The 21,389-nt window shown below is 46.9% G+C and overlaps 1 protein-coding gene across 11 annotated transcripts in view; it reads right to left on the bottom strand.

Moving 5' to 3' along the window:
• Positions 1-21,389, bottom strand: part of Tbc1d14 (TBC1 domain family, member 14) — a 99,519-nt gene that overhangs the window by 14,623 nt on the left and 63,507 nt on the right. For all 11 annotated transcript variants that reach the window (XM_063273358.1, XM_039092194.2, XM_006251133.5 and 8 more), the window contains 6 exons: positions 16,548-16,666; positions 14,430-14,512; positions 11,798-11,915; positions 10,569-10,675; positions 4,066-4,146; positions 2,307-2,401 (listed from right to left, as the gene is read on the bottom strand). In XM_063273358.1, the coding sequence (XP_063129428.1) occupies positions 2,307-2,401; positions 4,066-4,146; positions 10,569-10,675; positions 11,798-11,915; positions 14,430-14,512; positions 16,548-16,666 (603 nt within the window). The remainder of the gene's footprint in view (positions 1-2,306; positions 2,402-4,065; positions 4,147-10,568; positions 10,676-11,797; positions 11,916-14,429; positions 14,513-16,547; positions 16,667-21,389) is intronic.

Raw genomic sequence — 21,389 nt, 5'->3', positions numbered from 1 at the left:
TGAGGTGTGGCCCACGGCAGAGAAGGACCTTCAGGAACATGCAGGGAAGCCTGTCCTGCTTTGCTCTGAGTCCCACTTGCTTCTTTGTCTCAAATGTCTAGTTTTACCTCTGCTAATGAAAAAGGTTAGGAAGCCTCTCTCTGGCAGGCAAGAGAACAGGCCACAAGCTCCCCCTGAAGATTTCCATGGTTCCATTTCTGGCTGTCTCTAGTGAAAAGTCTTTAGCCTTTTAGCTAAATGACCTTGCTGTCATTTAGCTTCAAATACAGTCCAGGATAATCAATAGTCGGTACATCACGGATGGCTTCCCTCTGTGCATTAAGTACTATGAACAACCCCGTAAGGCTGTGGAGACCATCCCTAGTCACACATGACAGAAGAAGGGGCAGAGAATGAAATGTTTTTCCTGAGACCAACTACTGGCAAGAAGGCAACTCACTGCAATCAAACCCAAGTCAACCCTCGTAAAGCAGTGCTGCTGATCCCCTTCAAGACCTGGGGCCACAGGAACCCCACTGAGATGGGACAGCCCAAGCATTCTGGACACAGAAGGCCTCCAAGGAGATGACCAAGAAGTGGGCTGAGGCCTACAGACGCGAGCTAGGAGGAGAAAGACAATCCTTCAGAGAGAGTCTTCTGAAGAAGACTGCGCAGTACTCCCAGCGGTTAGACACTCGGCCACAATTCTGGACTTTCTCCATCACCTCGGCTGCAAGCGTCCTGAAGACTCAGTGCAACATTTCCAAATGTATTAGGATACAGGAAGCCAAGAGAAAACAAAGGCCCCATCAGGTACCACGAGGGTCCTCATCTTACCCTCTGATCCAATCCAGAGGCACAGACGCCAGAAGAAACAGTGAGAGAATGCAGGGGGGGAGCAAGGCAGGCAAGGGACAGCTTATGGTCACTGGCAGCTGACGGTACCCAATGTCTTAAGCTCCTCTACACTTAGACATCGGGTCCCTGCTCTGTAGAATTACTGAGACAGCAATAACCCCATCACTGGAAGCACCCACAGCACTCAGCATGGCGCTACTCTCAAAGCTGGCTAGTCTCTGATGCCTGGCCAAGACATGCCCCCTGCCTGCTTCTCAGACACAGCCAAAGTCCTAGAACTCTGCCCTCTACATTCTCTGCTCTAGTTGAGGAGCAGTCCTCACCAGTGCTGCATTTACCACCACTGGGAACCCCTCTAGGAAAGCTGCAGGGACAACTGTGTCTTCCACACTCAATCTTGCACAGAACCGGGCCCCACACTTCTGCCTGGCACCCACTCGCTGCCAGACTACAGTACTTAAACCCAGTGTATGCACAGACAAGCCTGCTCCCTTCCTCCCGGATACGACCTGACTCTCTTGTGCAGTCAAGGCTGTCCAGCCCAAGCCCACCTACACTCTGTTCTGGGCCTGTTCATTCTGCAGCCACTTCACCACCTCACTCCAGTTTGCTACACCACCCTTTGCTAGTGAGCCTCTGTGTATGAGGCATGTCAACAAACTGGGAACCATGATGCATGACTGGAGATTCCAATAGGATCAGCAAGGTGAGTGGAAGGACACAGGGCAGTCAGGAGAGGTGAAGGAAGCTGCAGTGGTGACCTACAATGCCTAGGCTCTCGAATAAAGCAGAGAACAGAGAAGGGAAAGATGGAGCAGTATTATGAAGGAGAGCTGGTGACGTTCCTAGCTTACAAGAGAAGCCTCAAAGGACACCTCTGGATGTACATCTCCTGGCTCAAAGAACACAAGGCCTTGAGAAGAGGACTCTAAGTCCAAACCCCTCTCATCTGTGCCCAAATGACTGAGGAGAGGCCTTTCTGATGCATTAACACCCAGACAAGAATCCATTTCCAAACCCCGTGGCTCGTCATCTCAGAACCCCACCACCTCTGCTCAGCCACCCATCCTGGCTACCTCAAAGCTATGGGGCACTACTTCCTGACACTCCTTTCAGCACATCCTGAAACCTCACTGAGGCTCCTGCAAAATGAAGACAGCTACCTACAGTCCTCAGAACAGAAAAGCACCAAGACCTCTGACAACACACTACCCCTAAGCCTTCTGCAGTGCCTGTCAAGGCTCGGCATGCACTTTACAAAAAGAACCAATAGCTTTTAACACAGAAGTGCGACCAGGAAGAACCAGCTACACCCATTTTAAGCATCTAAACGCATTGTCCCTGACCCCCCCCCCCATCTTATTCCCCCTAAAACTCTAACTAACCTTTCAAACACGACTACAAATACATGTGGCTCAGTATTCATAAAACTTAAACAAGGCACACTTGTGACGAACCCCACCACTTACTTGCTGGAAAATGCAGAGATTAGGAAATGTTCTAGAAATGTCCAGTTTAATAAGCTCCAGACTGGCCTCTCTGTCTGCTGCTGAAAACCCAGCATCTGTCAAAAAAAGCAGAAGTTATTGCACCAGGCTCTGACGCTTTAGAACATGACACCCAGAGAGAGGCCTTCCCAAGTACAATCAATTACGCCTTGCCTACAGTGTCCACCATCATAGTGTGTGCACGGCGAGTACAGAACCTCTCACTCCAGGGATCTAAATGCCTCACAGCATGAGCTGGAACATCGAGTCTAAAAATCAAAATCTAATTGATAGTACTTGTTATCATCGACAAGCTGAGAAACACACGCAATGAACCCAGGAGTGGGGAGTCATAACAAAGAGACCTTCCACCTAAACAATCTCTGGTGAAAATGTTACGTATTGCCTCAACATCTTAAAAGCAAAACTACGCACAATCCAGCGATCCCACCCCTGGGTGTGCAACTGAAGGAAGCGGGAGGGTTCTGCAAAGACCACTGCGTGTCATGTTTGCTTCAGCACTATGCATGGCAGCGAGACACTCATCAGCCTACTTGTCTGTCTGCAGGTAAACAGATGAAGAAAAGGTGGCAGATATGGACAGCAGATGAGCTGAGGGGCACTGTGACAAATGAATAAACCAACCCCAGAAAGATACGGACTGTGTGACAGCATTAGTACATTCAATCTAAAAAAAGCTGAACTCCGAGTAGCAGAAAACAGAACAGGTTTACCAGAGGCAGGGGAGGATGGAGCAGGAAGGAACCGGGGAGATACTGGTCAAAAGATAACAAACTTTCAGATAGGAAATCCCTACAACATGATGGCTATAGTTAGTTATACACTGTATCCTTGAAATAAGCCAGAGGAACAGAGGTAAAGTGCTTTCCCCATTAAAACACCCTAAGGAAGGGGTTCAGTTAGGGACACAGGTCAGTAGTAAAATGATGACCTAGCATCTAATTTGATATTACTTATCATCAACAACAATGAGGAAAATATGTGCTGAGATAGAAAGAGGAGCAATCTGTGGGAGGTAATGCATATTATCTTATATAAATTACCTAAACTTATACTTTCATCTTAAATACTGAAATCCCTAAAGTAAAAAATCCTGAAAATAGAATTCTGAATTTTTAAAAACATATTTAAAGGCATTTACTTACATTTTTATCATGCTTCAAAATATGTACATGATAGGTACACACGATCCCGTCAATTTATAAAATAAAAATAGGATCAGCTTGTGTTTAAGTATTCATAACGACAAGACAAGTCACACTGCCTAGCCACTGAGGTATTGCTGTGTCAGTGGACCTTTCCTAATCTCACAGCTACACACTGGTACCTCTGGAAGCTAACACTCAATGAATCAGGCTACTGGGCAACTTTAATTAGAAACAACTGGTTGTGAAGAGACACAAACCCTCTCAGGAGCTGTGGGGTTCTAGTTCTTCTAAAAGTTATTTCCTTTCCATTTTTGTTTTTTATGTATGTGAGTATATTGCTGCTCTCTTCAGACACACCAGAAGAGGGCATCAGATCCCATTACAGATGGCTGTGAGTCATGTGGTTGCTGGGATTTGAACTAAGGACTTCTGGAAGAATAGTCAGTGCTCTTAACCACTGAGCCATCTGTCCAGCCCCCATTTTTGTTTTTTAACAGTCCCTTTGCCACAGGCCACACTAGCCAGTGAGGAGTACGGCCGTGAGTCCCCACTCAGTGAGGGAAGAGCTGTACCTTCATTCTCCACTTCTGAGCCTCCAGTGCTGAGGGACCGCCACCGCTCCTTGGCCCGAGCAAGACAGATGTCAAAGAGCTCTGAAAGAAAAGGTTCTGGTAAGTCTTACATGTACATGTTCCTTCGACAACACCAGAGAACACACAACTATCTCTTTCTCTAAATAGAGTAAGGCATTCTTCTGACAATTCCTCCCGGCTTAGCCTGAAAGAGAGCCATTTACAAAGGAAGGCCACGCACACTGCCACGGGGCTTGGTGCCTTCTTCTGCTACACAGCTACCTATTCATATCTTGCTCTGACCTTCTGTGACTGGCCCACTGCCTCTCAGATGACCAGTCTCTTGCTTACCTCGGTATCCAGACTAATGGCCTGGGGACTGAAGAGAACAGTCAGTCAGTGTCTCATCTTTGTATTAAGGGGTGGGTGGACAGAGTCCATCTGGATTCTAACAAGACTGAATCATAATCTTAAAGAAAAAAAAGCTTTAATCTGAAATCCTTAAGACTTAAAATCCTGAAAATACGATTCTTAAAAAAAAAAAAAAAGACAATTACTTCTTAAGAGATTTGAGAAACACAAAAACAATGGAATACTTCATGTATTGATTTGTGCAACAAAACAGGCATCAATGCTACCTTAAGTGTCACAGTGGATGGAGGACATTATACACCTAAGTCAAAAGCAGATGACCTATATAGACAGAAATGTGCTGAAAAGCAAAGGATATGAATAGCTATCATTATGGTTCATAACTGTGCACTAGGCTTCCTAACTGTGGCCATGTGAAACACTGGCCAGGAGACCTGAATCTTTAATCAAAACTAAGATGGGTTACCACTGCATACACAGTCATCCAAAGACCCGAGACTTTAAAGAATGTTCACAGATGCAGATGTCCAAAAGGACATCTCACTCCACTGTGCTTGCACACAGGGGCCTAGCATACATGTCCTCTGAGAGGCCCCACCCAGCCGCCAATGGAAACAGATGCAGGGACACACAGACAAACATTAGTCAGAGCTCAGAGAGTCTTGAGGAACAGTTGAGGGAAGGACTGAGGGACCCGGAGGGGATAAGACTCCACAAGACCGGGGTTGGGGATTTAGCTCAGTGGTAGAGCACTTGCCCAGCAAGCACAAGGCCCTGGGTTCTGTCCCCAGCTCTGAAAAAAGAAGAAGAAGAAGAAGAAAAAAAAAAAAGACTCCACAAGACCAACAGAGTCAACTATTTGAACCCTTAGGGGCTTCCCAGAGACTGAACCACCAACCAAAGAGCAAACATGGGCTGGACCCAGCCCCCCCCCCCACATATGTAACAGATGTGCAGCTTGGTCTTCATGTGGGTGCCCCAATAACTGGAGTGGGGGCTGTCCCTGACTCTGTTGCCTGCCCAAGGATCCTGTTCCCCTAACTAAGCTGCCCTGTCTGGTCTCAGTGGGAAAGATTTTTCACCTAGTCCTGCAGTGACTTGATGTGCCAGAGTGGGGTGATACCCAGGGGCTCCCCCTTTTCACAGGAGAAGGGGATGGGGGAAGAAGCTATGTGACAGGGGGATCAGGAGGGGGGCTGTGATCAGATGTAAAATGAATAAATTAATTTTAATGAATGAAAAACAAAAGGACATGTCTTTACGGACTAAGAAGATTTTTCATGCATGCACACAAACTCACACATCATCAACACCATAGTAACACACTTTCACATGGTCAAATCTGCAAGAAATTTGTAAAATGAATCACAGTGATCTGAAGTTTATAGATAATTTCTACTTTGAACACTGAAAATGGCATGAAGACATTGCACAGAGCACAGGGGCTGAAGAGATAGCTCAGAAGTTAAGAGCACTGACTGACTTTCTAAAGGACCTAGGTTTGATTCTTAGCATCCATACTGTGGCTCACAAGCATCTGTAACTCCAGTTCTAGGGGTTCTAACACTGCAAATGTGGCTCTCAGACATACATGCAAGCAAAACACCAATAACCATAAAACAAAAATTAACAAAATCTTAAAGCTGTGCACACGCACACACACACAAAACAGCACAACTGCAAAAACAAAACGTTGACAACTTGGGTTACTTAAAGACAAAAGAGAGTAAAGGACAGGAAACCATTTTTCAGTGGTAGAATAGGGACAGCTCTATGAAGGTGGCCCACAGAAGCTGACAGCACATCAAGTTGCTCTGTACTATAGGCCATGGCTCTGCGTGTCACTGCTCCTTCCACACACAGTGGTAAATGTTCCTGCGACCCTTGCTGCATGGCCTCCAGCACATACTTCCCGCACCCACTCCACCTGCACTCAACAAACCACAGAAGCAGAAGCTGCAGAAGCAGAAGCTACAGAAGCAGCACCACCCTCCAGCCTGCAACAATGTTGCCAGCTTCTAGAAGTATCCCAACCAGTAACTGCTGACCTCTTCAGATAAATGCGGCTCGAGTTCCTTAAAAGCTTCTGGATGTCATTAGCTTGGAGAAACACCATCGCTGACAAACACTTAAAAAACAACCCAGGCATTTTAGACCCTGCTGCTTTGCATCTTCCAGAGAACTTGGGTTTCTACCTCTTCTCCATGGGAATTGCTTTGGATTTCTGTTTCCAGGATTTCAATATTGAAATTTTTAAACTTTCAGGCCTATGACTTCTGGGATTAAGATGAGTGCTGCCTTCAAATAAGGACATGGGGAGCTTGCTACACACATATGGCACAGGATTCCTCATCTCGCTGCTGAGGGAGAGGCGTAGAAACTAGTGCTCTGAACAGGCCAAACCCTCAGAGAACAATGATTTCTGCTGTCAGAGAATTGTCACAATAGTCTTGAACTCTCTTCCACATTCAGAAGCCGTGTTATCAGCAGCTTTGCTCCTCAGGCAGTTGCTAATAATCAGGTAACTTCAGCTTCCAAATAACTACCGCAGGCCGGCAGACTGGGCCACTAGAGGACCATAAGCCATGCTCATGACTCTATAGGGCATCATGCCCCATGCACTGGGTTTACCTCTTAGTGTCCCAGCTCCTCCACCGCCCCCACGCCCTATACCTCCCTCTGGCTTGTCTATTCCCAGCTGCCATATGCTGAGGACTGCTAACCAATCACTGCCATTCTCTGAGTGTTTGCCACGTTACCTTTCACATCATTTACTCTGCAGGGTAAAGCCAAGCACAGCTGCCTTCATGTATCTTACTAAGTGTAGCTCATCCTAATGATCCCGTTCTGGCCTTATGACAGCTCTAATGTACATGCAACCTATGCTGGTGTGCCATGGCCAAACAGCAGTTATGACACACAGCTTATATTGTTGTCCTCTAAAGAGAAACACAGAGTGCTCAGGGCTGGGGTCTAGAGCATGACCTCTGCCCTCAAGCTCCCGGTGGGCTGGCAGATTTAGAAGGACATGTTCAGTTTGAGAAAGCCCAGCTTTGTTCTTCTTAAAAGCTGGACAACTGGAAATTTGCTGCATCTTAACCTAATCAGACTATTAAGACTTCCTGGAAAAGTGAGGCTCGGAATCCAAAATTAGGGCTTAGGTCAAAACATTTTGTCACTCTCAGAGGATGCACACAGGACTACTACATGGAATGTTTATTGCTGGACTTTCTTGAACCTGCCAGTGCGCCTCCAAGCACATCAGACTTCCTCTGCATCCTGCAGGAGAATCTTCCCGCCTCTCAATTCTTCTCCCAGAGTCCTTATCTCTGCCTGGAAGTTCCTCCCGCCCTTCCTGATTCAGCTATTGGCTTTATTAAGCCAATCAAAAGTCGAGGAATGTGATGTTTACAAACTATTGAGGCCAGTGAAGGTCCATAAGAATAACAACACCAGAATCTGGACAGCACACTAGAGTAATACCAAGACAACCTCCACACAGGATATGAAAACGTTACCCCAACAGCACATGCCCATTAGGGCTCCACCTCACAAGTGAAGAACTTGTTTGAAGGAGAGACCGGGTGCCTCAGAATAAAATTATGTCTGTGTCTGAGCCCACAGAATCTCCGCCACAGCCACGGTTTTACTGTCACATGTATAGTCATGGTAGAAAGGCGATGCTTCTCTCAGGACCCCAGCTCCAAACTCTTTTTAAAATTCAACTTATGGGCTGGAGAGATGGCTCAGCGGTTAAGAGCACTGACTGCTTTCCCAGAGGTCCTGAGTTCAATTCCCAGCCACCACATGGTGACTCACAGCCATCTGTAATGGGATCTGATGCCCTCTTCTGGTGTGTCTGAAGACAGCTACAGAATACTCATATACATAAAGAAATCTTTAAAAATAAAATAAAATTCAACTTATTATTATACATATACAAGTGTGTATTGGGGGAAGAACTCCCATGTGCCCCAACATACATATGGAGGCCAGAGGACAATTGGGGTCAGTTCCCTCCCTCTATCCTTCTATGTGTTCCAGGGATCAAACTTATAGCACTAGGTTTGGATGCAAAGTAAGTGCCTTTCCTGCTAAGCAATGCTACCAGGCCCCCAACCCCAATTCCCAAGTGCAAGCCTGTCTTCTCTAGGTGTGAGGTTTGGATGTTTTGCTCTACTGGGGAGAGGGGTTGTTTATGTAATTGGATTTAGTTGTTGTCAACTCCTCCCCCACAACCCCACACCTACACACATCCACCTCAAGGGCCAAGATGAAGGCACGAGCACCACACCCGCTCCAGAGTGAAACTTAGTAGTGCTACTGGACCCTGGGTCTTCAGAACATGTACTTCAGAACCAGCCAAAAGTAGAATGAGAACTTTGACCCCACACACACTGGCCACAGATATGAAACACAATACCTAACCTTTTTCAATAAGAAAATGAGGTCCCAAGAGCTGCCTGAGACCATCACAGCTGACATTTAATGAGACATGAGGTAGTGAACAGCAGCTGGTGCTTGGCACCCAGCAAACCAAAATCACTGTCTCAGACTGGCTGGGACAAACAGTAAGGTGAGGTCAGAAAGGTGCGTTCGTTCACTCAACCAACACTTCAGAGGGGCCTGCCACATCCAGAAGATTAGGCTGGGCACAAATGACAGAGCAGACAGCAGTGCAGTGAGGCCACTATGGTGGGGACAACGGACAGGACATAAGCTACACAGAGTGAGCCTGGACCAAGGCACAGGTCCTGGGCAAGATGTACACACAATTAGGCAGCTGCTCGGCACCATCTCCTCAGCATCTAGCTCTTAACTGAAGTGAATTAAGCCAAGTTAAATACATACGCACTACGTGGGGCATCCAATTAGCCACAGGACTGTGGTGGTGTTGAGAAGATCCTTGAGCACACAGATCTTTGCATGTTCAGCAACTTCTCACCTCTTCTTCTCAGAGGCTAAGAGCTACTTCGACATTACACATCTTCTCACACAAAGATCTTACAGTGAAATTTTGGCAGCAGATTTTAGCCAGAAAAGGAGTTTGGAGAAGAAGGTTCCTCACCCAGCCATCCTCCTTGAAGGAAGCCAGTCACCACAGAGCTGACAGCTCTGCTATTCACCATGGAGACATTGCTCAGAACAAAGCTGCTGCCGTGGCAGAAGCTATGCTGTCAAGATGAACACAGTAACCTAACTGGAGGGGTCAGGCACACCAATCTGCCTTAAATCAGAGTAAAAGCAGCTTGACCTCCATGAGGGGAAGGAGAGGCCGGCCCGCCTGCCTGCCAGAGCAGCTCACTTTCAACAGGAGGAAATAGGGCTCCCCTGCATTAAGGCTTCACCCTTGACCTACGTGCTTCTAGACCTCTGACACCCAGCGCCTGCTGGGAACTACACGTACAAGAGTCAGTCAATCTAGGCTGCTGTGGCAGAGCACACAAAGGCTGAGTACCTGAGAGACTTGAGGATTTGTTTTATCTTAGACACAGGGTCTCACCCTGTAGCCCAGGCTGACCTTGATCTCGAAACAACCCTTTTGCCTTAGCCTCTCATGTGCTGGGATTACAGCTGTGCACCATCACGCCCACTTGTTTTTCTTCCAAGTTCCAATACTGGAGACTGAACCCAGGGCTTTGCTTATGCTAGTCAAGCACCCCACCATGATGCTAGCTGCTTGAGAAGCATCGTAAACAGCTTAAAAACTGGGGGCAGAGGTCTCCCTGCCTCCCTAACATGCTAGCTTCACATGCTAATGCCTACAGATACCAACCCTTGCCTCTCTAGGGCTCAAAACAAAACAAAAACCACCAAAGGGTATCCTAACCAAACACCTCCACTTTCCTGTCCGACTCTGAGGACAGATTCTGCCTACCCCACTGAGCCTTAGAGCCCCGTGTCTGCTGTCTTTCTCTTTAGGAAGCCTTCTCTGACCTGTTGGGAATCTGGAGCAGCCAGCACTGAACCCACTACTCAGATACCCTCTCAGAGAAGACAGATTTACCTGGCCTTTCCACCAGAGCTTCATAGCAGTGGTTACCATATTCTCTAATGTGGCAAAAGGGACAGAAGGGAGTCCCAGAACCCCAGGGTGAACCTCAATGCCTAGAATCACACAAGCCACTCACCGTGAGTGATGTTCAGCTCGTTGCCAATGGCCAAGCTCCAAACTTTGCCTCTTACACTCGGAGGGATTCCCTGCCACCACAAGTCTCGAACCTTCTTAGAGCACCACCTGAACAGAATGGAAGCGAGAGTTTCTAAGTTTGCTCTCAATGGAGGAAGGCTCAGCTGCACACAAGCCTCACCCCCACTTACCCTTTTCCCTCAGGGAGCTTACCCTCCTGACTACTGACATCCAGACAATACTGCTGTGACAGGTACTGAAGGCACAGCACGGAACACCACAGACCAAAGAACAAGAAACCTTCCAGAACCAGGTTTTGATTGATTAGTAGAAGTTTACACACATGAAGAACTGAAAAGACTTTCTGAGCAGAAAACACAGACAGGGGAAACAGAGTGGACTCCTACAGGACTGCAAAGAGCTGTGCACAGGCGAGCAGCACAGGGCTTAGGTCAGGCGTGCTGGGCTCAGGGGAGGCATGCAGGCCGTGCTCTTCTACAGAAATGTAGTGGGAAGGGGCCTCAAAGGGCAGCCACACACTACCACACACTGCAGACAGGATGCTAACTGGGGAGCATCTAAACAACACAGTCATTCAAGACTGCTGGTCACAATGACCCTGCCCGTACTGGCCACACAGGAAGAAAACAAGATGTACAGCAGATCCTCAGAACTGAGGATGCCACAGCTGCCAGGCACTGTGGGGTGCCACTCTGTACTGACACTGCAGGTTGACATCAAAGACAAGTGGTTTCCACCCTCAGAAAGAGACAGATGCTCAAGCAGACAGTGCCAGGAGACTCAAGGGAGTCTTCCACAGGTGGGGGCAGGAAATTCTTCCCTGTGAAGACTAAGCCAGAAAAAAACAGGATTTAGGAGGAGGAAAAGGTTCAGGACACTGTAGACAGGGAAAGGGCAGGCAAAGATCCCGAGGTTACAGATTAGCAGCTCCTACTGAGTAATCTTAGGAACAGTCTGCAGAGACAGGGCAGGCCACCTCACACAGAAGCCTGTCCCTTCGGGTACAGAGATCAATTTCATATGGAGACTGACTCACAACAAGCTACCAAAACTTTAAGTATGGAGTGACATAGGCATAAGCTTTACAAACATGGCTCAGGCTCTCAAAAGATAAACTGGGAGAGGCTGTCACCATATCCAGCAACTACAGCTACTGCCCACAGACTCCAGAAAGGAGTGGTCACACAGCACCAGTGAAGCAATGCTTACATGGTTTCCCAGTTAGGCAAGATCTCATTATTCCAGGTGAGGACGGCGTTTCCAATGCTCTCTTCAACCTTGCACCTTTCCTCCAGCTGTTTCTTCCGCCGCTGGGCTTCTTTAAGCTCTATAAATCGTGATTAAAATAAAGAAAACACTGAGCAGAATGCCAGGTTCACCATGCCAGAAAACTAACAGTGAGGGAGGAGTTGGAGATGTGACTTAGTAGTCAAGTGTTTGCTGCAAAAGCATGAGCCTGGGGTTCAGATCGCAGCACCCACATAAAGGCTAAGTATGACTGCATGCCTGTAACCCCAACACTGGGGAGAGTGGACAGGAGGATTGCTGGCTGCCAGTCCAGTAAAAAACATAAGCTTTGAAGTCAGCAAGAGATCTTGCCTCAAAGAGTAAGATGGACAACAGGACACCTGATAGATGCCCCCTCTGGCTTGGGCGCATGTTTTCGAGAGTATACACACACACACACACACACACACACACACACACACACACACACACACACACACACAGGTGGGGGGCTGGGAGGAGGGAGAGAGACAGAGGGACAGACAGAGACAGACTGGTGGTGTGGGTACACAGCAAATGTCTACTCTTGATACTCACTTCAAAACCTATGGGTTTACTATGTGAACTCGGGGTCTTGCTATGTAGTCCAGTTTGGCCTCAAACTCAGTATTTTCCTTTCTCCAGAGTGCAGAGATTACAGGTTTAAGCTATGATAGCCTACTCCTCATAGACTACAGAACATTCTATCCATCCTTCAGTAAATGCTTTAAGTATAGCTTGCTTTTTTTTTTTTTTTTAAGATTCTATTTATTTTATGTGAGCACACTGTCGCTGTCTTCATGCACACCAGAAGAGGGCATCAGATCTCATTACAGATGGTTGTGAGCCACCATGCGGTTGCTGGGAATTGAACTCAGGACCTCTGGAAGGGCAATCAGTGCTCTTAACCACTGAGCCATCTCTCCAACCCTAGCTTGCTCCTTTAAAACAGTGTACAAGCACAAATATAATTCAATGAATACAACACACAAAGCCTATGAAAGCATCCAATCAAACCAACAGAATACACAAGAACACTGAAAGCCCATTCCATTCCATTCCCCACCCCACTCTTTCTGAATTCAACCCCTGAGCTCACTCTCAACATCCTATGCAATGCTCTTTTTTCTAACTTTATGTGTACAGTATCTTGCCTGCATGTATATTTGTGTATCCTGTACATGCCTGGTACCCTCAGGGGTTTAAAGAAGGCCTCAAACAAACCCAGGAACTAGAATTACAGATGATTATGAGTTATCAAGTGTGTGTTGGGAACCGAGATTGTGTCCCCTACAAGAGCAACAAGTGCCCCAGCCCCTTGTGTTTACTCTTCATTTACCAGCAGCAACAACAGCAGCAGCAGCAACAGCAGCAGCAGCAGCAGCAGCAGCAGCAGCAGCAGCAGCAGCAGGGCCGAGGAAAACTAAGCACATCTGCTTAGTTTATACCACGGTAACCTCTGCATTCCTGGGCTCTCTCAGCTAACCAAATCATGTCTGTACCAAACATGTGTAAACTGTCTTCTTGTCATTGTTCCCTGAGCAATCCTCTGATAAGTATGTACATGGTGTAAAACTATTGTGGGTCTACAGATGACCTGAAGTACAGGATGGCGTTCACAGCTTATATGCACATAGAATAGTGCCGTTTTATAAACATGCCAGTGACTAAAGGACAGATCATATTGTGAGCATCTTTAGATGCTGGAACAGCAAAAGGTTCTGCAACCCATTCACTCTGGATACTTGGGAACAGTTAGTTTTTTATTATGGAGAGACATAACACAGAATTTACTATTTTAACCTCTAACTGTATAACTTCATAACATTTATTCTTACTGTGATACACTCCCATCACTATCATATCTAGAACCTTCTCATCTTCTCCTTGACTAAACTTGTCTAACTCTTTGACTAAACCACTAACTCCCTGTCTGCCCCTCCTTAGGTAGCCCTCTGCTGAAAAGACTCTCAGCACACTACCTCATGGCACCCAGAGAAATGACATCGTACTACCTGTCACTTAGTCACAGGCTTGTTTCACTTTGGATTGATCACGTTCAACCATTTTGTACTGTGTTAGACTTTCCTTCTTAAAGGGTGAATGATATTCCATTTATTTATTGTACTTTAAAACACTCCAGAATCACAGCACCATCTAGCTTTTTAAATGCTGCAAAGAACTTATCTAACCCCTCACATCTTATGAAGAGAAGAGTCAAGGAGGGAAAGAGCGGCATGTCACTGTTAGCTGCAATTCTTTCTAGCACACACCTCTTACCCTAGTCTCTTCTCATGTAAATCTATGTCAAGGGGTCTTGTTATATAGTAAAGACTGGCTTTGAACTCATGATTCTCCTGCCTCAGCTTCCCAAGTGCTGGGTTAATAGGTGTGCCTACCACACCTTGCTCTCATGTAAGATTATTAAGCTCCCAGGAGTGGCAACGTATCCTTTTTTTTGTCTGTTTAATGGAAAAGTCATTTATTTCAAAGTATGAATTTGCCTTTGTCAAGGTTAAAGCTAACGAACTTAAACAGAGTAGAAGAGAACAGAGCTGGCTGGCTGTCACAGTACCTCGTTTCTTAGCCTGCACCACCATCTCTTCATACTGCTGTCTGTGCTTTTGAGCTTCTTCAGCTGGCTTTGCTGGGAGATTCCTTGACAGGAAATAAAGAGAGTTGCACTGTTAACAACTAGATAAAAGTCGGAGGGAAAAGCAACACCTGAAGCATTATTGCATAAAATCTCTAAAACCCAAGGTTTAAAATCCATTTCTTAAAGCTACAGTTTTTCAGACACTGAAACTACATTTGTTTTGTTGAGATTTACATGGCCCAGGAGACCCTGCTACCTTAGTCTCTCAAGTGCTGGACTACAGGTGTGTGCTACCTTGCTCAGCTGGGCTCTGAGCATGGGGCCTTACACACACTAGTCAAGCTAGGGCTCTACCACTGAACTATCCCCCCCCCCCAAAGACATTTCGGACAAAGCAAGCTCCTCAGTGTGAAACACTGGGTTATAAAGATTCATAAAAAGAAGTCAACTTATTCTTCAAAGAAATGGTTCATACTGCAAAGCTGTGTCAACATCTGATCCCTGCATCAGGATGATCTCACAGTGTATATTATATGGCAGCTTAACTGCTTAGCTTCTTTCAGATCAGCTCCTATGATGGTTAATCACACTGCCAGCTACAACCCCTGAAGAAACATTCCCTGGGTGTGCCTGTGAGGGTATTTCCAGACTGGTTTAAAGAAAGAATGTGGTGACACCATTCCAAAGACTGGGAGGAAGCAAGAGAAGTACCAACATTATCTGCTTCCTGCCAGCTGATACCATGTGACCAGCACCTCCTGCCGCCATGCCTTCTCCACCACAATGGACTATATCCTCAAACTGGAGTCAAGTTAAGCCTTGTTTCCTTGAGGTTTTTTTTCTTTTGGTCAGGTGTTCATCACAGCAATGAGAGCAAAAATCTATATAGTGCTGTAGTTCCTTTGTTCTGTTTTATGCAAACGCACACAGGAGCTCTATGGATCCCATAGAGAATGCCAGTAGACTCTGGCAGCTGACCTAATGGGATGTGATGGCACCTGGCCTGCATTCCTCAAGTACTATAACCACTTTCCCTGTGAGAGACTGCAATACCGACATCTGCCAAAGGTGGCCAGCCTGGTCTACCTTTCAGCACACTAAGAGAGCTTGGTCTCTTTACCCTAGAGTTCCAACCTTCTCTTCAGGGTTTTCTACAACCCTGAAGATATACTCATTAGACTTCACATTTTAATTGTTTAATTACATTTTCTCTTCCTTCTCAGTCCTTCCTCCTCTCCATCCTCCTCCGTGTGTGTGTGTGTGTGTGTGTGTGTGTGTGTATGTGTGAATGCATGTGAGTGTGTGTGTGTATGAGTGCGTGTGTGAGTGTGAGTGAGTGTGAGTGTGTGTGTGTGTGAATGCATGTGAGTGTGAGTGTGTGTGAGTGAGTGAGTGTGTGTGTGTGTGTCTGTGTCTGTGTGAGTCAGAGGCTAACTTGCAGAAGTCAGCTGTCTCTTTCCACCATTCAGATGCCAGGAAGCAGGCTGGGCAGCAAGCATCTTTCTTTACCTACTGACCTTCATGGTTTTCAGTATCAGGGATGGACAGGAGGCTGGAATGAACTAGCCCAGGGCAGGACAACCTGTCGTTCTTGTTCTTCCTCAGGTGGGAAACCTTCTCCCTGACACACTGCTGTGTGTAAATTCAGTAATGAGATCATCTATGAGTCCCATCTCCCAGCATGATTGCCTCATCACACAGTGGGGATTCTAGGCCCAGAGAGGAATCCTGACTCAAACTACCCAAGAAATTCCGCAGGCAAGTCTAAGAGATACCGAAAACAACCAAAAAAGGCACCTCCAAAGCACTACTATGAAGCATGCTTGCAGGGTTCCTGGTACTCCCAAACTAGCCTCGCCCTTACAGCAGCTACACAATGCAAACCTGGACAATAAACTACAAGCAAATACTGCCTGAAAGGACGAGTCTGGTTAAATTTCTATGACACAGGACAGTTTCCTAAATCACCATGAGATGTCACACTGAGTGAAAGCCAACAAGGAGGTAGTAAGAGACACTCTTCTCCCCTCTCCTGCCTCCAGAAAAGGAGCGTGTATCCCCACAGCAGACAGCACAGAGGCTCTTCCTCAGACTCACGCGGGTCTGTCCTCAAGGATGAGCGCTGTGGTGGACAGTGGCTCAAAATCCAGGTTCTTCCTCACATTCTGCTTTGGAGAGGGCGGCCTGCTTGGTCTTCCAGCCTTGTCTTCATATTCCTAGGACAAAGAGATCAAGGTGACTTTGAGCCCAGCGAGTTCCGTATCATCAAAAACAGAGCTACTAGGAGCTGAGTTCGTTGTAAGGGTGAGTGCACTTCAAGTCTCCCCTGCTGTTCAGAAGGAAAGCCTTGGGCAGAAGGGGCCACCAGCTCCCTGCTGTGCTGATGCCTTAGGACAGGCCCACACTCCCAGCTGTGGTCACAAACTTACAGGGGTCGGCAGTCCCTGAACCACAATTCCCACATAGTGACAAGCCTGTACTTCTTTTTTTTGGGGGGGGGGTTCTTTTTTTTTTCGGGGCTGGGGACCGAACCCAGGGCCTTGCGCTTCCTAGGCAAGCGCTCTACCACTGAGCTAAATCCCCAACCCCAAGCCTGTACTTCTTAGTAAGAGATGAATGGCTATTGTGATGGCCATTGCTGTGCAGTGACCATCGCTGCACAATGTCCTGTCAATAACTCTACCGTGCCCTGGAAATCTAAATGTGACCTCCAAACCCACTGAGTCACAAATTAGATCCACGGACAGCAGCCACAGCAGCTTAGTCACGCCTAGTGACCCAGATTCCAAACACCCAGTAGAAGGGTTCAGGAGAGTCAGCTTCTGGAATAATGTATGATTTGGGCTCCCTGCAAAATCAAAACATGTTCATCGCTGGTTCTCTGTCACAGGTGAGAAGCATCTCTAAGGAAAATGATCCAGTTGGGAAGAAAGGTAGAGTTGCCACAGATTCATAGCATTCTGGATGCTGAGAGCTATACCATCCTGGGAAAAGGATTTATTGACACTAGCTAGAAAAGTTACTTCACAAGCAATTATTCCCTCACCCAGAAAAGACAGCTACAGCTTCTAAAAAGTATGACAGCTCCCATACATTGGGTGCACAGAGTTAGGATCCTACCTTGCCTAACGTAAGCTGATCCCCACTGAAGAGGGAAATCCTTTTCAGTTACCTAACTCTCTAAAGTTGAAAGACTGATGCTGGCTCATGGACCATCTGCAAGGCTGAGTGGCGACAGTACAGTGCTAGCAGCAGGATGTTCAAGTTAAGTAGGCCTCAACATCTTCATCTCTACCCGAAGCTCTAAGCTGACGGGGATTCTACTGCAAGTGCATCTGGCAAGAATCAGTAACAATCATCCCATTGGGTGCTACCTATCTGCAGAGCCTGGTCTAGTGCAATTTATGCTAAGGCCAGCAATCTTGTGGTAACAAGTCAGATGCCAGAGTCTGGATGCGTCTTCCCATTTGCTGTGGCTCTAGATACTGTCTGTCCTGACCTCCCTAACAATCAGCATGTCACCCCGCCTTACAGACAGGATGCTGCAAGTTCAAAGTGCAGGGTTGGGGTTGCAGGTCCTCTGCACTGCCACTCTAAGGAGACCTAACCTCCTTCGAGACTATACTCAAACAAATGTGTAGTTTGGGAGAGAAAACACCAAGTCCTCTACAGGTTACAGAGGTGCAACACCCAGGTCCACTAATCAGCAGCTAAGATTCAGGCAAAGAATGTTCTTAGAATTCTCAAGCCTGGTTCCCACAGCCACCGAGTGGGCATGAGCACTACCAGAGCAGGCTGCTGCCAGCAACAGGGAGACAGGCATACATCAGTCAGTTTAGCAAGTACAGCCCCTGCAGCATAAGGACAGGGCTGCACGCACCACTACATTTTCCCTCAGACCTGAAATGACTGCAGAATGCAAAGGAAAACACTGCAGTTCAAAACACCGATCAAAGAGTCCAGCAAAGTCTGCAAGCCCAAGATATGGGACACAGAAGCAAAAGGAAGGGAATGCCTTGATTCGAGGCCAAAACACCAGATTTTGTCAATAAGCACTTGTTACTAACTCAAGCGGCAGCTGATCAGGCTAATGTACCAACGGCCTCCCAAGCAGAGCTGATTTAACCTGCACACCAATCCAGGGAGGCAAAAGATGCCACCATCACCACCCCAATCCTAAGGGAGATTGGAGGTCCTCAGATTTGCTCTGCAGAGAATGGGGAAATTGATCAGACTCTAAGCACTGGGTTCTTTAGGGACATTTCTCACCCACTGAGTGAGCTGCTCACGGGTAAGACTCCATAGGAAGCAACCTCATTGCATTCAGCCTCAGCAAAGCTTCCATCCCTGACAGAGCTGGTAATATTGAGTCAGTCAGTGCCAAATAGGGTCAAATAGCATGGTTCATTACACAGTGATGCATCATTAAATGATGGTGTCTGGCCTGCCGAAACCTGAAATCCCAGGCAGAGCCTTTATAAAACCCAAATGGGGCTAGAGGGAAGGCTCAATGGTTGGGAGCACTGGCTGTTCTTCTGGAGGACCCAGGTTCGGGTCCAGCACTCACATGGCAGCTCACAACTGTCTGTAACTCCAGCTCCAGGGGATCCAACACCCTTACACAGACATACATGTGGGGAAAACACTAATGTACATAAAATAAAAATATAAATAACTTTAAAAACTCAAACAGTACTTGTAAATACAAGTAGAATGGTACAGCATGGTCACAAGCCCCAAACCTAGTTTTTTCTATAGCCACTAGAGATGTCCACAGTAGGCTCTCTGTGCAACCAAACCAGCTCCAGATACAGGAGGACAATACTCACTACTCTAGGGCCTGAGAAAGGACGCTCGCTACTGGCTAGTGCCAACTAGGGCCATAACAATGCGGCAGGAGCAAAGCCTCAGACAACCAAGATCTAAGTCCTTTTACCTTAGGCAAGTCTGGACTACCTCCTGCTTCCACTCCATCATTATAAACAGAAGTGACTGGTAAGACAGACCACTGTGACAGTTAAACAGGGGAGGATACTGTAATGTCTCCCTGTTCTCTGATGAACTGAGGTCTTCCTGTAGGGTAGGCAAAATCTGTGGGATCTGTCCCGCCTAACTTGTCACAGGATGGAAACAAGTGAGGGAGTCTTTCTGCCTCAAGTTGAGCAATGTGTCTGTGTACCACTGGGCTTATCAAAAGCCCTGCAGACTAATGAGTAAAATAAACTCCCCATACAATCAACTGTGGCCTCACCCACCCTGATCATCCCAGCAGAGAGGAATTTAGAACAGTATTCTTCAAAGTCCTAATGCAAGTCAGTTTAATTGGTTATGAAAGACTTAAAAATGTTGCAAGCCCCTGGTTTGGAAGTACCTGGATGAAATTTCTGACTTGAGCATTTGGTAATAAATCCCAGTGAGGAGGATGAGACCTGGCCAACATAGCTGCTAACCATGGGAGAAGCTGGAGGGTGCGGTCTGATAAGTGAGTAAATTCAGAGAAAAAACATCAAGAAGCCGGAGTTAGGCCTCAACTCTAGGCAGCGGCTACGAGCAAAGCAAATTTAGCAGGGAAAAAGGGAAGACCACCACACAAAAGGAGAAGCTCGTTTGTGAAGAGACCATGAGGACTCTTTAAGAGACCCTCACCCACAGCCTTGCAGGAACCCCTCACAGGAAAAGTAGGTATAGGCACAAGCTACTGCACGGCGCAAACCATGAGAAATGCAGAGGGGTAAGAAACAAGAAGGAAAGGGCCAGAAGAAACAGGAGACAGCATCTCAGTACCTGTACCATTTAAGCAAAGACAGGTAAGGTTTATGCCAGAGGCCACAAAAGAGAGAGACCTTCTGACAAGACAAGCAGAAGCCAAGGGGCACACAGTGCTGGTGGGGATGGCCCTCCCTGGACACAGCAGATCATGGCAGGCCCATCCCATGTTGTCTGTCTTCTCAGGTTAGTTTACACTAGCCCAAGTCTCTCCTTCATGGGATGGCCTACTTCAGACACAGATCCTAGTCAGTGGGTTAGTAAGAGCATTTTAAACATTGATACTGAGTCAAAATTGTCCTGCCTAGCCATCATGGTCTCAACACACAGCTACCCACCGCTGGTGGAACAATCCAAAGGAGAGGAGTAGCGTGTGGATGTGGTTAGCCCTTATCTGTATACTGCCTAAGGCTAAGAACCAGGAAACAAAAATCAGTAGACAACAGAATTTGTTTTAAAAAGAGAAAAAGAGAACATGTGTACACGTGCATATATTCGACACCCAGCAACAGAGGAATTTGTATTAAAAGGGAGAGAAGATCAGATCTGAAGCAATGCAAGAATGTCTCCCAGGAGGAAGAGAAGAGAGATGGCTATCCATCAGTACTATCCCTAGAACTAGAGTCATACTAAGAAGATAGCCAAGAATGTCGATAATCTGATCAGACCCCCACTAGCTTCCTCAATTAGTCCACTGAAGAAAGGGCCATCAATCAGGCCTGTGCTCACATCTGACTCAGCCATCTACAGCAGCAGGATCTGTCTGCTGATAAAGTCCAGGGTTCAGGACCTATGTCTGGAATAGGTTATCCCATGGGTACTCGGGCTAGCATAAACTAACTTTCGAGAGAGAGCATAGGGCGGTTCTGCCAACAGCAAGGCAGTGCAGGGAGGAGCTGCAGGATGAGCCAACCCTAGCAGCACTACCTCCCTGGGCACTGTCTTCCCCTCTATGCCTGCTCCTTTGTCTGTTAAGATTAAAAGAGAACAAGTAGGCATGAGACATGTACCCAAAGGAGAGACCAGAAATGTCAGGTGCATGGTTGTCACTGTGTTGCTATAAAAATCACTTCCTGCAACATTTCTCTGAAAGGGTTGTAAGAAAGACAAAGGAGATTCAAGCATGGCATGGCAGACTGGTTTTACTCCTCACGGGCTGGAACAAACGTTTGA

Source organism: Rattus norvegicus, chromosome 14, assembly GCF_036323735.1.
Source record: "Rattus norvegicus strain BN/NHsdMcwi chromosome 14, GRCr8, whole genome shotgun sequence".
Taxonomy (NCBI): Eukaryota; Metazoa; Chordata; class Mammalia; order Rodentia; family Muridae; genus Rattus; species Rattus norvegicus.
Note: the sequence above shows the minus strand (reverse complement) of the source record. Positions and strands in the feature narration are given on the sequence as shown.